At 44.8% G+C, this 12,351-nt stretch overlaps 1 protein-coding gene across 1 annotated transcript in view; it reads left to right on the top strand.

The window, feature by feature from the left end:
• Window positions 1-12,351, top strand: part of abcc9 (ATP-binding cassette, sub-family C (CFTR/MRP), member 9) — a 100,391-nt gene that overhangs the window by 63,951 nt on the left and 24,089 nt on the right. The window contains 9 exon segments of the mRNA XM_053343966.1: window positions 315-384; window positions 937-1,094; window positions 1,294-1,386; window positions 5,100-5,202; window positions 5,633-5,743; window positions 6,246-6,366; window positions 12,129-12,158; window positions 12,161-12,244; window positions 12,247-12,257. Coding sequence (XP_053199941.1) covers window positions 315-384; window positions 937-1,094; window positions 1,294-1,386; window positions 5,100-5,202; window positions 5,633-5,743; window positions 6,246-6,366; window positions 12,129-12,158; window positions 12,161-12,244; window positions 12,247-12,257 — 781 coding nt within the window.

The raw sequence follows: 12,351 nt of genomic DNA, 5'->3' as shown, positions 1-12,351 counted from the left end.
GAGGAAAGGAGGGAGAAAGGAATTAAGAAGGAAGGAAAGGGGTGAGGGAGGAAGGGAGGAAAGGAGGGAGGAAGATGGAAGGTAAGGAGGGAGGAAGGAATTAAGAAGGAAGGAAAGGAATGAGGGAGGCAGGGAGGGAGGGAGAAAGGAAAAGAGGAAGGAAGGAAGAAAGGGGAAGGAAGAGAGGAAAGAAAGAGAGAAGGAGGGAGGAAGGACAGACAGAATGAACAGTGGAAACAGACGGGGTCAATTTGACCCGGGAGGACGACAGGAAGGTAAATACAGGAAGTTGATTGTTCTCTTCTCTCCTTCAGATTCTTTGACATCACTCCGCTCGGTCAGATCCTCAACAGATTCTCAGCTGATACCAACATCATCGATCAAGTAAGAGAACATCACACAAAACATCTTAACCTTGATCTTGTGCCGGCCTCCTTTCCTTCCTCCCTACTTCCTTCCCTCTTTCCTCCCTCTATCCTTTCCTTCCTTCCTTCCTTTCCTCCCTCCCTACTAACTTCTTTCCTTCCCTCTTTCCTCCTTCGTTCCTACCTTCCTCTCTTCCTTTCTTTCCTCCCTCCATCCTTTCCTTCCTTCCCTGCTTCCTTCCGTCCTCCATTCTTCCTTCCTACCTTCCTCCCTTCCTTTCTTTCCTCCCCCCCTACTTCCTTCCTCCCTTCCTTCTATCCTTCTTTCCTCCCTCCCTCTTTCCTACCTTCCTTCCTCCCTTCCTTCCTTTCCTCCCTCCTTCCTTCTTTCCTTCCCTCTTTCCTCCCTCCCTCCTTTCCTTTCATCTTCCTCCCTTCCTTCCTTCTTCCTCCCTTCCTCCCTTCCTTCCTTGACTCGAGGACAACCGAAGGGTTAAAGCTGTTTTTTAGTTGTATTTGCATATAAAGAAAGTAGAAATATGATTACACTTCTTTCTTCTTTCTCTTTCAGCACATCCCTCCGACTCTGGAGTCTTTGACGAGATCCACGCTGCTCTGTTTGTCGGCGATCGGAGTCATTTCCTCCATCACTCCGACTTTTGTCATCGCTCTGCTTCCTCTGGCGGTGGCTTTCTACTTCATACAGAAATACTTCCGGGTGGCCTCCAAGTGAGTCCAAAGTGTATTTTTCTTACAGATCAGACACTCGTTATTATTATTATTTTTATTTAAAACAAGTCTGGGAAACTTTCCTCGACAGGAAACAGGCAATTGTGTTGTGTTTACATGTACAGTGTGTGATTGAGGAAAAGACTCGCAATACATGAATGAATCAATGAACGCGCTCGCTCTCGTCTTTTCCCTCCAGAGACCTGCAGGACCTCGATGACTCAACGCAACTTCCTCTGCTGTGTCACTTCTCTGAGACTGCGGAGGGTCTCACCACGATCAGAGCGTTCAGGTCCGACAAATATACAACACTCACACTCTCACACACACACACACACATACGCACACACACTGAGCAGGTTTGCAGCATCTGATTTGAACAGCTGCACCTTTAATTTGATTCAACGCAGCTGTCAGTAAACGCTTGCACTTCATTTCGTGTTTGCATGTGGCTGTAATTTCAATTTCAGACGCTCTCCAACAGCATTTATCTGCAGAGACCAGCTGCAGACGGAGATTAAAACACATGTTTTAATGCATCTAATTTCGATTTGATGTTAATTAGCAGCAGCAGTAATAGCAGCAGCAGCAGTAATAGCAGCAGCATTAGTAGCAGCAGCAGTAATAGCAGCAGCAGCAGTAATAGCAGCAGCAGCAGTAATAGCAGCAGCATTAGTAGCAGCAGCAGTAATAGCAGCAGTAATAGCAGCAGTAATAGCAGCAGTAATAGCAGCAGCAGTAATAGCAGCAGCAGTAATAGCAGCAGTAATAGCAGCATTAGTAGCAGCAGCAGTAATAGCAGCAGCAGTAATAGCAGCAGCAGTAATAGCAGCAGCAGTAGCAGTAATAGCAGCAGCAGCAGTAATAGCAGCAGCAGCAGCAGTAATAGCAGCAGCAGCAGTAATAGCAGCAGCAGTAATAGCAGCAGCAGTAATAGCAGCAGTAATAGCAGCAGCAGCAGTAATAGCAGCAGCAGTAATAGCAGCAGTAATAGCAGCAGCAGCAGTAATAGCAGCAGCAGTAATAGCAGCAGCAGTAATAGCAGCAGCAGCAGCAATAGCAGCAGCAGTAATAGCAGCAGCAGCAGTAATAGCAGCAGCAGTAATAGCAGCAGCAGTAATAGCAGCAGTAATAGCAGCAGCAGTAATAGCAGCAGCAGTAATAGCAGCAGCAGTAATAGCAGCAGCAGTAATAGCAGCAGCAGTAATAGCAGCAGTAATAGCAGCAGCAGTAATAGCAGCAGCAGCAGTAATAGCAGCAGCAGCAGTAATAGCAGCAGCAGTAATAGCAGCAGCAGTAATAGCAGCAGCAGTAATAGCAGCAGTAATAGCAGCAGCAGTAATAGCAGCAGCAGCACTAATAGCAGCAGCAGTAATAGCAGCAGCAGTAATAGCAGCAGCAGTAATAGCAGCAGCAGTAATAGCAGCAGCAGCAGTAATAGCAGCAGCAGCAGCAGTAATAGCAGCAGCAGCAGCAGTAATAGCAGCAGCAGCAGTAATAGCAGCAGCAGCAGCAGTAATAGCAGCAGCAGCAGTAATAGCAGCAGCAATAGCAGCAGCAGCAGCAGTAATAGCAGCAGCAGCAGCAGTAATAGCAGCAGCAGCAGCAGTAATAGCAGCAGCAGCAGCAGTAATAGCAGCAGCAGTAATAGCAGTAATAGCAGCAGCAGTAATAGCAGCAGCAGCAGTAATAGCAGCAGCAGCAGTAATAGCAGCAGTAATAGCAGCAGCAGTAATAGCAGCAGCAGTAATAGCAGCAGCAGCAGCAGTAATAGCAGCAGTAATAGCAGCAGCAGTAGCAGTAATAGCAGCAGTAATAGCAGCAGCAGTAGCAGTAATAGCAGCAGCAGTAGCAGTAATAGCAGCAGCAGTAATAGCAGCAGCAGCAGTAATAGCAGCAGCAGTAATAGCAGGAGCAGTAATAGCAGCAGCAGTAATAGCAGCAGCAGTAATAGCAGTAATAGCAGCAGCAGCAGTAATAGCAGCAGCAGTAATAGCAGTAATAGCAGCAGCAGTAATAGCAGTAGCAGTAATAGCAGCAGCAGTAATAGCAGCAGCAGTAATAGCAGCAGCAGCAGTAATAGCAGCAGTAATAGCAGCAGCAGTAATAGCAGCAGTAATAGCAGCAGCAGTAATAGCAGCGGTAATAGCAGCAGCAGTAATAGCAGCAGCAGTAATAGCAGCAGCAGCAGTAATAGCAGCAGCAGTAATAGCAGCAGCAGCAGTAATAGCAGCAGCAGTAATAGCAGCAGCAGCAGCAGTAATAGCAGCAGCAGTAATAGCAGGAGCAGTAATAGCAGCAGCAGTAATAGCAGCAGCAGTAATAGCAGTAATAGCAGCAGCAGCAGTAATAGCAGCAGCAGTAATAGCAGTAATAGCAGCAGCAGTAATAGCAGTAGCAGTAATAGCAGCAGCAGTAATAGCAGCAGCAGTAATAGCAGCAGCAGCAGTAATAGCAGCAGTAATAGCAGCAGCAGCAGTAATAGCAGCAGCATTAGTAGCAGCAGTATCTTCTTGTATTTCTGTCTTCACTCTCGTTCCCATCGTCGGTATAATCCAACATTAAACAGCTCTCACGCTTTCTTCTCCTGTCTTCCCCTGAGGACTTCCTCTAATCTCACACACACACACACACACACACACACACACACACACACACACACACGCATACACACATACACACACAAATACACAAACACACAAACACAGAGAGTCACACACACACACACAGAAATAATGAATCTGGTGTTGAGACAGATTCTTGGCAATCATGGGACAGTTCCCGTCACCATTATCCACTGGTCTCCCTCCAAACCGAGCCTCAGTGATTCACTACTGCACTGATAAGGATTTCAGACTCGATGCACTGACTTAAAAAAAACAAAAAACTTTACTCTTTTGCTTATTTGCTCCTTTTAAAACATTTTTCCATTATTTCCACTTCCTGTTTGTCCCTTTTTATTGACATGTTTATGCATTATTTACACAATAAAGAACAAATAACTCAATTACAGGCAATAATCAAATCACTGATGTTTTTATTGGGAGGCAGATTTCTGGCCTGAGACTCAAAGAGGATGTTGTTCTTGTTCTTGTTGTTTATTGATCAGTTTAAAGGAGAAGGACGGCTAATTATGAATGACTAGATGTATGTAAAGAGTGAAGAATGTTTAACCCTGTATCATATTGGATAACATGAGTTTTAGAGACCTTTAAATCATCACTGTGATCATATTTAATTCCTGAAAACCTGATAAAAGATAAACCAATGCAATGTTGAGTTACTAAATATTTTGTCTCTTATTTTATGGTAAATTCTTGTTGGAAATGTATGAATCAAATTACAGCAGGTATAGAAGGCTGTAAGTCTGTCAGTCTGTCCATTTTCATTTTATTTTATTTCATTTCATTTCATGCATTAAAAAGTTTAACCCTCCTGTTGTCCTCGAGTCAAGGAAGGAAGGGAGGAAGAAGGAAGGAAAGGAGTAAGGAAAAGAGGGAGGAAGGAGGGAAGGAACGGAGGGAGGAAGGAAGGAAGGAGCAGCAGGGAGGGAGGAAAGAAGGAAGGAGGGAGAAAGGGAAAGAAGGAGGGACGGAGGAAAGAAGGAAGGAGGGAGGGAGGGGGAAAGGAAAATAGGAAGGGAGGAAGGAAGTAACGAAGGATGGGGGAAATAAGGGAGGGAGGAAAGAAGGAGGGAGGGAGGAAGGAAGGACAGAAGGAAGGAAAAAAGGGGGTGGAGGAAGGAAAGGAGTAAGGAAAGGAGAGAGGAAGGAAGGAAAGGGAAGGAAATAAGGAAGGAAAGGAAGGGAGGAAAGAGAGAGAGAGGAAGGGAGGAAGGAAGGATGGAGGAAATAGGGGAGGGAGGAAAGAAGGAAGGAAGGAAGAAAGGGGGCTGAAGGAAGAAAAGAAGGAAGGAAGGAAGGAAGGTTAACCCTTTAAAGCCTGGACCATCAAATCATTTAAAACTCACATTAATATGAGTTTTAATAAAATGTTGTTTTTCAGACACGAGGCTCGTTTCAAACAGCGCATGTTGGAGCTGACTGATACCAATAACACAGCGTACCTCTTCCTGTCTGCTGCAAACCGCTGGCTGGAGGTCCGAACGGTGAGAAACAACTGCATGAACATACTCACTCATCAATAATCTCTTCTTTAAACATACTTTTATTTTGAAGGGGAGCTTTTCCTGATTTTATTTGGATTTTATTTTCCTTAAAAGTGTCGATTCTTTCTTTTTTTCCTACTTAATTATTTCATTATTTGTGTATTTTGCTACCTTTGTGACTTTTATTTTGAAAAGTGCTCCATAAATGAGCTTTTCCTGATTTTATTTGGGTTTTATTTTCCTTAAAAAGTGCCGATTCTTTCTTTTTTTCCTTCTTAATTATTTCATTATTTGTGTATTTTGCTGCCTTTGTGACTTTTATTTTGAAAAGTGCTCCATAAATGAGCTTTTCCTGATTTTATTTGAGTTTTATTTTCCTTAAAAGTGTCGATTCTTATAAAGTAAAGTTCTTATGTTCCTCTCTCTGCAGGATTACCTTGGAGCAGTGATCGTGCTGACAGCAGCTGTGACTTCTATATGGAGTTCACAGTATTTACCAGCTGGAGGTTTGGTGGGGCTCGGACTCACCTACGCTCTCACCGTGAGCCTCCTCATGTCCGATCACACAGTTTCACTTTCCTTCCTTCCTTCCTTCCTTCCTTCCTTCCTTTCTCCATTCCATCTTTCCTTACTGCCTTATATTCCTTCCGTCCTTCATTCCTTCCTTCATTCCTTCATTCCTTCATATCGTCCTTCCTTCCTTTCTTCATTCCATCTTTCCTTCCTTCGTTTGTTCGTTCCTTCCTTCCTTCCTTCGTGCCTTCCTTCCTTCCTCCCTGCTTGCCATCCTTCCTTCCTTTCTTCCTTCCTTCCATGTTTCTTTCCTGTCTTCTTTTCCTTCCTTCCTTCCTTCCTTCCTTCCTCCCTTTCTTCCATCTTTCCTTCCTGTCTTCTTTTCCTTCCTCCCTTTCTTCCATCTTTCCTTCCTGTCTTCTTTTCCTTCCTTCCTTCCTTCCTTCCTTCCTACTTTCCTTCTTTCCTTCCATCCTTCATTCCTGTCTTATCTATTCTTATCTTGTATATAAAACCATATCTCTGTGTAGGTCACTAACTACCTGAACTGGGTTGTGAGGAACTTGGCAGACCTGGAGGTTCAGATGGCGGCCGTGAAGAAGGTCAACAGCTTCCTGAGCACCGAGTCGGAGAACTACGAGGGATCGATGGGTAACTCAGCTCTTCTTATTTGACATCGATCTAGTCTCTGACAAAATTATGTTCTCCTAAATTCAGATTTCGCAAACATAACTAGTCAGACTTTGGCAGAACTTATAAAGTATAAATCTCAAAGTGTTTAAACGTGTTCAAAATGAAACCCTGGGTCTGCAGATGAAAGGAAGGAAGGGAGGAAGGAAAGGAAGGAAGATGGATAGAGGAAAGAAGGAAGGAGGGAGGGAGGAAGAAGGGAAGGAAGGAAAGGATGGAGGAAGTGTGGAAGAAGGATGGAAACTATGGAGGGAGAAAGGAAGTGAGGAAGGGAGAAAGGAAGTGAGGAAGGAAGGAAGGAAGGAAGGAAATGAAGGAGAAAAGAAATGAGGGAGGGAGGAAGGAAGGAAGAAGGAAAGGAGGGAGAGTCTAATAAATGATGCTATCTGGTGTCCTTCCTCCCTACCTGCCTTCCTTCCTTCCTTCCTCCTTACCTGCCATCCTTCCTTCCTTTCTTTCTTCCTTCCTCCCTCCCTTCCTTCCTTCCTTCCTTCCTTCCTTCTATCCTTCCTTCCTTCCTTCCTTCCTTCCTTCCTCCCTTCCTTCCTTCCTTCTCCTCCTGCCTTCTTTCTTTCCTTCCTTTCTTCCTTCCTTCCTTCCTTCCTTCCTTCCTTCTCAATCTCAAAGTGTTTAAACGTGTTCAAATTGAAACCCTGTTTTTTTTATTCACTTGATAAAACCCTGAAAAAAAGCTCTGTATGAAACTTATCTTTAATCAAAATTAAAGTAACTAACAAAAAAAAACTGGATCAAATATTATGCTTATGCCATCAAGTAGTTGTTGAGACTGTTAACTAACTGACGGAGGAAAGAAGGAAGGAGGGAGGAAGGAAGGACAGAGGAAAGAAGGAAGGTAGGAGGAGGAAAGAAAGAGAGAAGGAGAGAGGGAGGAAGGAAAGGAAAGGAAAGAAGAAATGGAGGAAGGAAGGAGAAAGGAAAAGAGGAAGAGGAGGAAAGGAAAGAAGGAAGGAGGGAGGAAGGAAGGACAGAGGAAAGAAGGAAGGTAGGAGGAGGAAAGAAAGAGAGAAGGAGAGAGGGAGGGAGGAAGGAAAGGAAAGAAGAAATGGAGGAAGGAAGGAGAAAGGAAAAGAGGAAGGAAGGAAAGGAAAGAAGAAATGGAGGAAGGAAGGAAAAGACGAAGGAAGGAAGGAAAGGAGTAAGGAGGAAAAGAGGAAGGGAGTAAGGAAGTAAGGAAGGAAGAAAGAGAGAAGGAGGGAGAGAGGAAGGAAAGGAAAGAAGAAATGGAGGAAGGAAGGAGAAAGGAAAAGAAGAAGAGGAGGAAAGGAAAGAAGGAAGGAGGGAGAAAGGAAGGACAGAGGAAAGAAAGGAGTAAGGAGGAAAAGAGGAAGGGAGGAAGAAAGACAAGAGGAATGAAGTAGGGAGAGAAGGAAGGAAGGAAGGAAGGAAAGGAGTAAGGAGGAAAAGAGGAAGGGAGGAAGAAAGACAAGAGGAATGAAGTAGGGAGAGAAGGAAGGAAGGAAGGAAGGAAAGGAGTAAGAAAGGAGGAATGATTTTAAAAAAGGATATAAAAGAAGGTGTTTAATTTGCTGAAAGTGATTTTTAGTCTAGTAGCAGAGAGAGATCTGGTGCTGTTGCCATGGTGACAATACAAATGCCGGAATGCTGGAATTACTTAACTACTACTTAATGAAGTTAGTGCCTCTGAGATCACACATATCACATTTAAAATACGATTTTAAAAAAGGAGGGAAGGCCCCGAAAAATACAACAATGTGTTAAAACCTTTAAAAGTGCAAAGTTCATTTTTTTTAAATATCAAACTTTAACAAAAGACAAGACAATTCTACATTTCTTGCTCAAAAAAGGGAAAAGACTGGAGCTTAAAAGGACTGTTCAGCATGACGGAGCGGCTAATAAAAGATCTGTTGCCATTATGAGAAGAGTAGGAAGGAAGGAAAGGAGTAAGGAGGAAAAGAGGAAGGAAGGAAGGAAGGAGACAAGGAGGAAGGGAGGGAGGAAGGAAATGAAGAAGGCAAGGAGTAAGGAGGGAAAAAAGGAAGGAAGGAAGGAAGGAAAGGAGTAAGGAGGAAAAGAGGAAGGGAGTAAGGAAGGAAGGAAAGGAGTAAGGAGGAAGGAAGGAAGAAAAGGAGTAAGAAGGGAGGAAGGATAAAAAAAGGATAAATATCAAACTTTAACAAAAGACAAGACAATTCTACATTTCTTGCACAAAAAAGGGAAAAGACTGGAGCTTAAAAGGACTGTTCACCATGACGGAGCGGCTATTTATAGAAACATAACAAAAACAAATCCTGAGCTTGAAGGATGACTAAAAGAAACAGAAGACGCCCGGAGGAGTGAAGAGCAGGAGACAATGAAAAGAAAGAAGAAAAAAAGGAGGAAAGAGGACTAGAGTTTCTGGCCTCTTTGTCTTTCCTTTAACCCTTTATTGGGCAAATAATTATATTTGGTAACTTCTGTAAATATCCCAAAATATCCTTCCTTCCTTCCTTCCTTCCTTCCTTCCTTCCTTCCTTCCTTCCTTCCTTCCTTCTTTCCTTCCTTTCCTTCCTCCGTGCCTTCTTTCTTCCCTTCCTCTTTTCCTTTCTCCCTCTCTTGTTCCTTATTTCCTCCGTCCTTCCTTCCTTTCCTTCCATCTATCTTTCCTCCCTCCTTCTCTCCTTCTCTCCTCCCTTCCTTCTTTCCTTCCTCCGTCCTTCCTTCCTTCCTCCTCCCTTCCTCCTTCTCTCCTCCCTTCCTTCTTTCCTTCCTCCATCCCCCCTTTCTTCTTCCTTCCTTCCTACTTTTTTCCCTTCCTCCCTCCCTCCTTCTCTCTTTCTTTCCTCCCCCCTACCTTCCTTCCTTCCTTCCTTCCTTCCTTCCTTTTCCTTCCTTCTTTCCTTCCTTCCTTCCTTCCTTTCCTTTCTCCCTGCCTTCTTTCTTCCCTTCCTCTTTTCCTTTCTCCCTCTCTTGTACCTTATTTCCTCCGTCCTTCCTTCCTTTCCTTCCTTCCATCTGTCCTCCCTCCCTCCTTCTCTCCTCCCTTCCTTCTTTCCTTCCTCCATCCCCCTTTCTTCTTCCTTCCTTCCTTCTTTTTTTCCCTTCCTCCCTCCCTCCTTCTCTCTTTCTTTCCTCCCCCCTACCTTCCTTCCTTCCTTCCTTCCTTCCTTCCTTCATTCCTTCCTTCCTTCCTTCCTTCATTCCTTCCCTCCTCCCTTCTTTCCTCCCGTCCTTTCCATGAGTGTCCTATAAAGGCCTCTTAGTCTTTTCCTTTAAGAGTCATTCATCTCGCTGACGTATCATCTCTACCTGGTGTTTTACAGTTAATGATCCATGAGGCTATAAAACAGCTGAGTGACGGAGAACAGACGCCGAGACCCTTCAGGCTCCGGCTACATCCAATAAAAGCTTAAAAGTTTTAAAAGTTAGGGAGGAACAAATACAGCAGAGAAACATAGTCTGATATCTGCTATCTTATGTGTGATTTATGTTTGCCGCCTCAGTAATTTAAAGAATGTGACTGATATTTATTTATAGGCCTTGAAAAGAAACGGCTGCATTATTCACTCGTTTTTAAAAAATGTTGGCGAGGGTCTGCAGATGAATGGAAGGGAGGAAGGAAGGATGGATAGAGGGAAGAAGGAAGGAGGGACGGAAGGAAGGAGGAAAAGAGGAAGGACAGAAGGAAGGAAGAAAAGGGGATGAGGGAGGAAAGATGGAAAGAAAGGATGGAGGAAGCGTGGAGGAAGGATGGAGGGAGAAACGAAGTGAGGAGGAAGGGAGGAAGAAGTGAAGGAAGGAAAGGATGGAGGAAGTGTGGAAGAAGGATGGAAAAGGAGGAGGAAGGAAAGGAGGGAGGGAGGAAGGAAAGGAAGGAGGAAGGAAATGAGGGAGGAAGGAAGGACAGGAGGGAGTCTAATAAAAGATGCTATCTGGTGCCATTATGAGAAGAGTAGGCAGGAAGGAAAGGAGTAAGGAAAAGAGGAAGGAAGTGAGGAAGGGAGCAAGGAAAGGAAGAAGGCAAGGAGTAAGGAGGAAAAAAGGAAGGAAGTAAGGAGAGAAGGAAGGAAGGAAAAGAGTAAGAAGGAAGGAAGGAATGAAAGGAGTAAGGAGGAAAAGAGGAAGGAAGGAAGGAGGAAAAGAGGAAGGAAGGAGAGAAGGAAGGAAGGAAAGGAGTAAGAAGGGAGGAAGGAAAAGAGGAAGGAAGGAAGGAAAGAAAGGAGTAAGAAGGAAGGAAGGAAGGAAAGGAAGAAGGCAAGGAGTAAGGAGAGAAGGAAGGAAGGGAAAGAAGGAAGGAAGGAAGAAAAGGTGTAAAAAGGGAGGAAAGATAAAAAAATAAATATAAAAGAAGGTGTTTAATTCTGCTGAAAGTGATTTTTAAAGTCTGGTAATCCTTATAAAAGCAGCTCTTGTAACATTTATGGTTAATTGTAATAAAAGGTGTTTATAAGTTTAAAGATGGCAGCATGGAGTCATGAAGCTGTAACTATGTAACTATGTGGGAAATGTGAGCAGCACTTTAACAGCAGGAGTGCTCTCCGCTGTATATCTGCACTGTTATGACTTCTTCCATATGGTGTGTTTACACCAGCGGGGATTATAAGATACACAGCTGGCCAGGGGTTAGTGCTCTGCTTTCTGTTGCCGTCGACTTATATACAACAGACGGGGGGGGGGAGGGAGGGAGAGAGGGAGAGGGAGAGACAGAGTGAGAGAGAGAGGGAGAGAGAGAGAGAGAGAGAGAGAGAGAGAGAGAGAGACAGAGAGAGGGAGAGGAGAGAGAGAGAGAGAGAGGAGAGAGAGAGAGAGAGGGAGAGACAGAGAGAGAGAGAGAGAGAGAAAGACGGAAAGGAGGGAGGTAAGGAAGGAAGGACAGGAGGGAGGAAGAAGGAAGGAAGGACGGAAGGAAGGAAGGAAGGAAAGACGGAAGGAAGGGAGGGAGGAAGGAAGGAAGAAGGATGGAAAGGAGGGAGGAAGAAGGAAAGAAAGGAGGAAGGTAAGGAGGGAAGGGAGGAAGGAAGGACAAGAGGGAGGAGAAGGAAGGAAAGGAGAGAAGAAGGAAGGAAGGTTATTTCTCTCTCTCTCTATGGTATTTTACTTTAAAGCTCCCGAGAAGAGGAGAGAGAGAGAGAGAGAGAGAGAGGGAGGGAGAGAGAGAGAGAGAGAGAGAGAGAGAGAGAGGGAGAGAGGGAGAGAGAGAGAGAGAGAGAAATATCAACCTTCCTTCCTTCTTCCCTCCTTTTGTCCTTCCTTCCTCCCTCCATTCTTTTCCTTCCTTCCTTTCTTCCTTCCCTCCTTACCTTCCTCCTTTCTCTCCTTCTTCCTCCCTCCTTTCCGTCCTTCCTGGAAGGAAGGAAGGAAGGAAGGAAGGACAGGAGGGAGGAAGAAGGAAGGAAGGTAGGAAGGAAGGAAGGACGGAAGGGGAGGGAGGGAGGAAGGAAGGAAGAAGGATGGAAAGGAGGGAGGAAGAAGGAAAGAAAGGAGGAAGGTAAGGAGGGAAGGGAGGAAGGAAGGACAAGAGGGAGGAAGAAGGAAGGAAAGGAGAGAAGAAGGAAGGAAGGTTATTTCTCTCTCTCTATGGTATTTTACTTTAAAGCTCCCGAGAAGAGAAGAGAGAGAGAGAGAGAGAGACTGAGAGAGAGAGAGAGAGAAAGACAGAAGATAGAGAGAGAGAGAGAGAGAGAGTGAGTGAGAGAGAGAGAGGAGAGAGAGAGAGAGAGAGAGAGAGAATAATAGAAATGAACCTGACTGTGTTTTTCCTCCAGATGCGACTCAGGTGCCTGAAAACTGGCCTCAGACGGTGAGATAAAGATCCAGGACCTGTGCGTGCGCTACGACCCCATGCTCAAACCGGTGCTCAAGCACGTCAACGCTTACATCGAACGGGCCAGAAGGTAATTAACGAGGAGATGGGCGGAGGGAGGGGGAGGGAGGGAGGGAGGGAGGGAGGGAGGAAGGGGAGAGCTGACATGTAAAGGCTTTTAAAAG

This window comes from Scomber japonicus, chromosome 23 (genome assembly GCF_027409825.1).
Source record: "Scomber japonicus isolate fScoJap1 chromosome 23, fScoJap1.pri, whole genome shotgun sequence".
NCBI lineage: Eukaryota > Metazoa > Chordata > Actinopteri > Scombriformes > Scombridae > Scomber > Scomber japonicus.
This window is presented reverse-complemented; position numbering and strand designations above follow the sequence as displayed.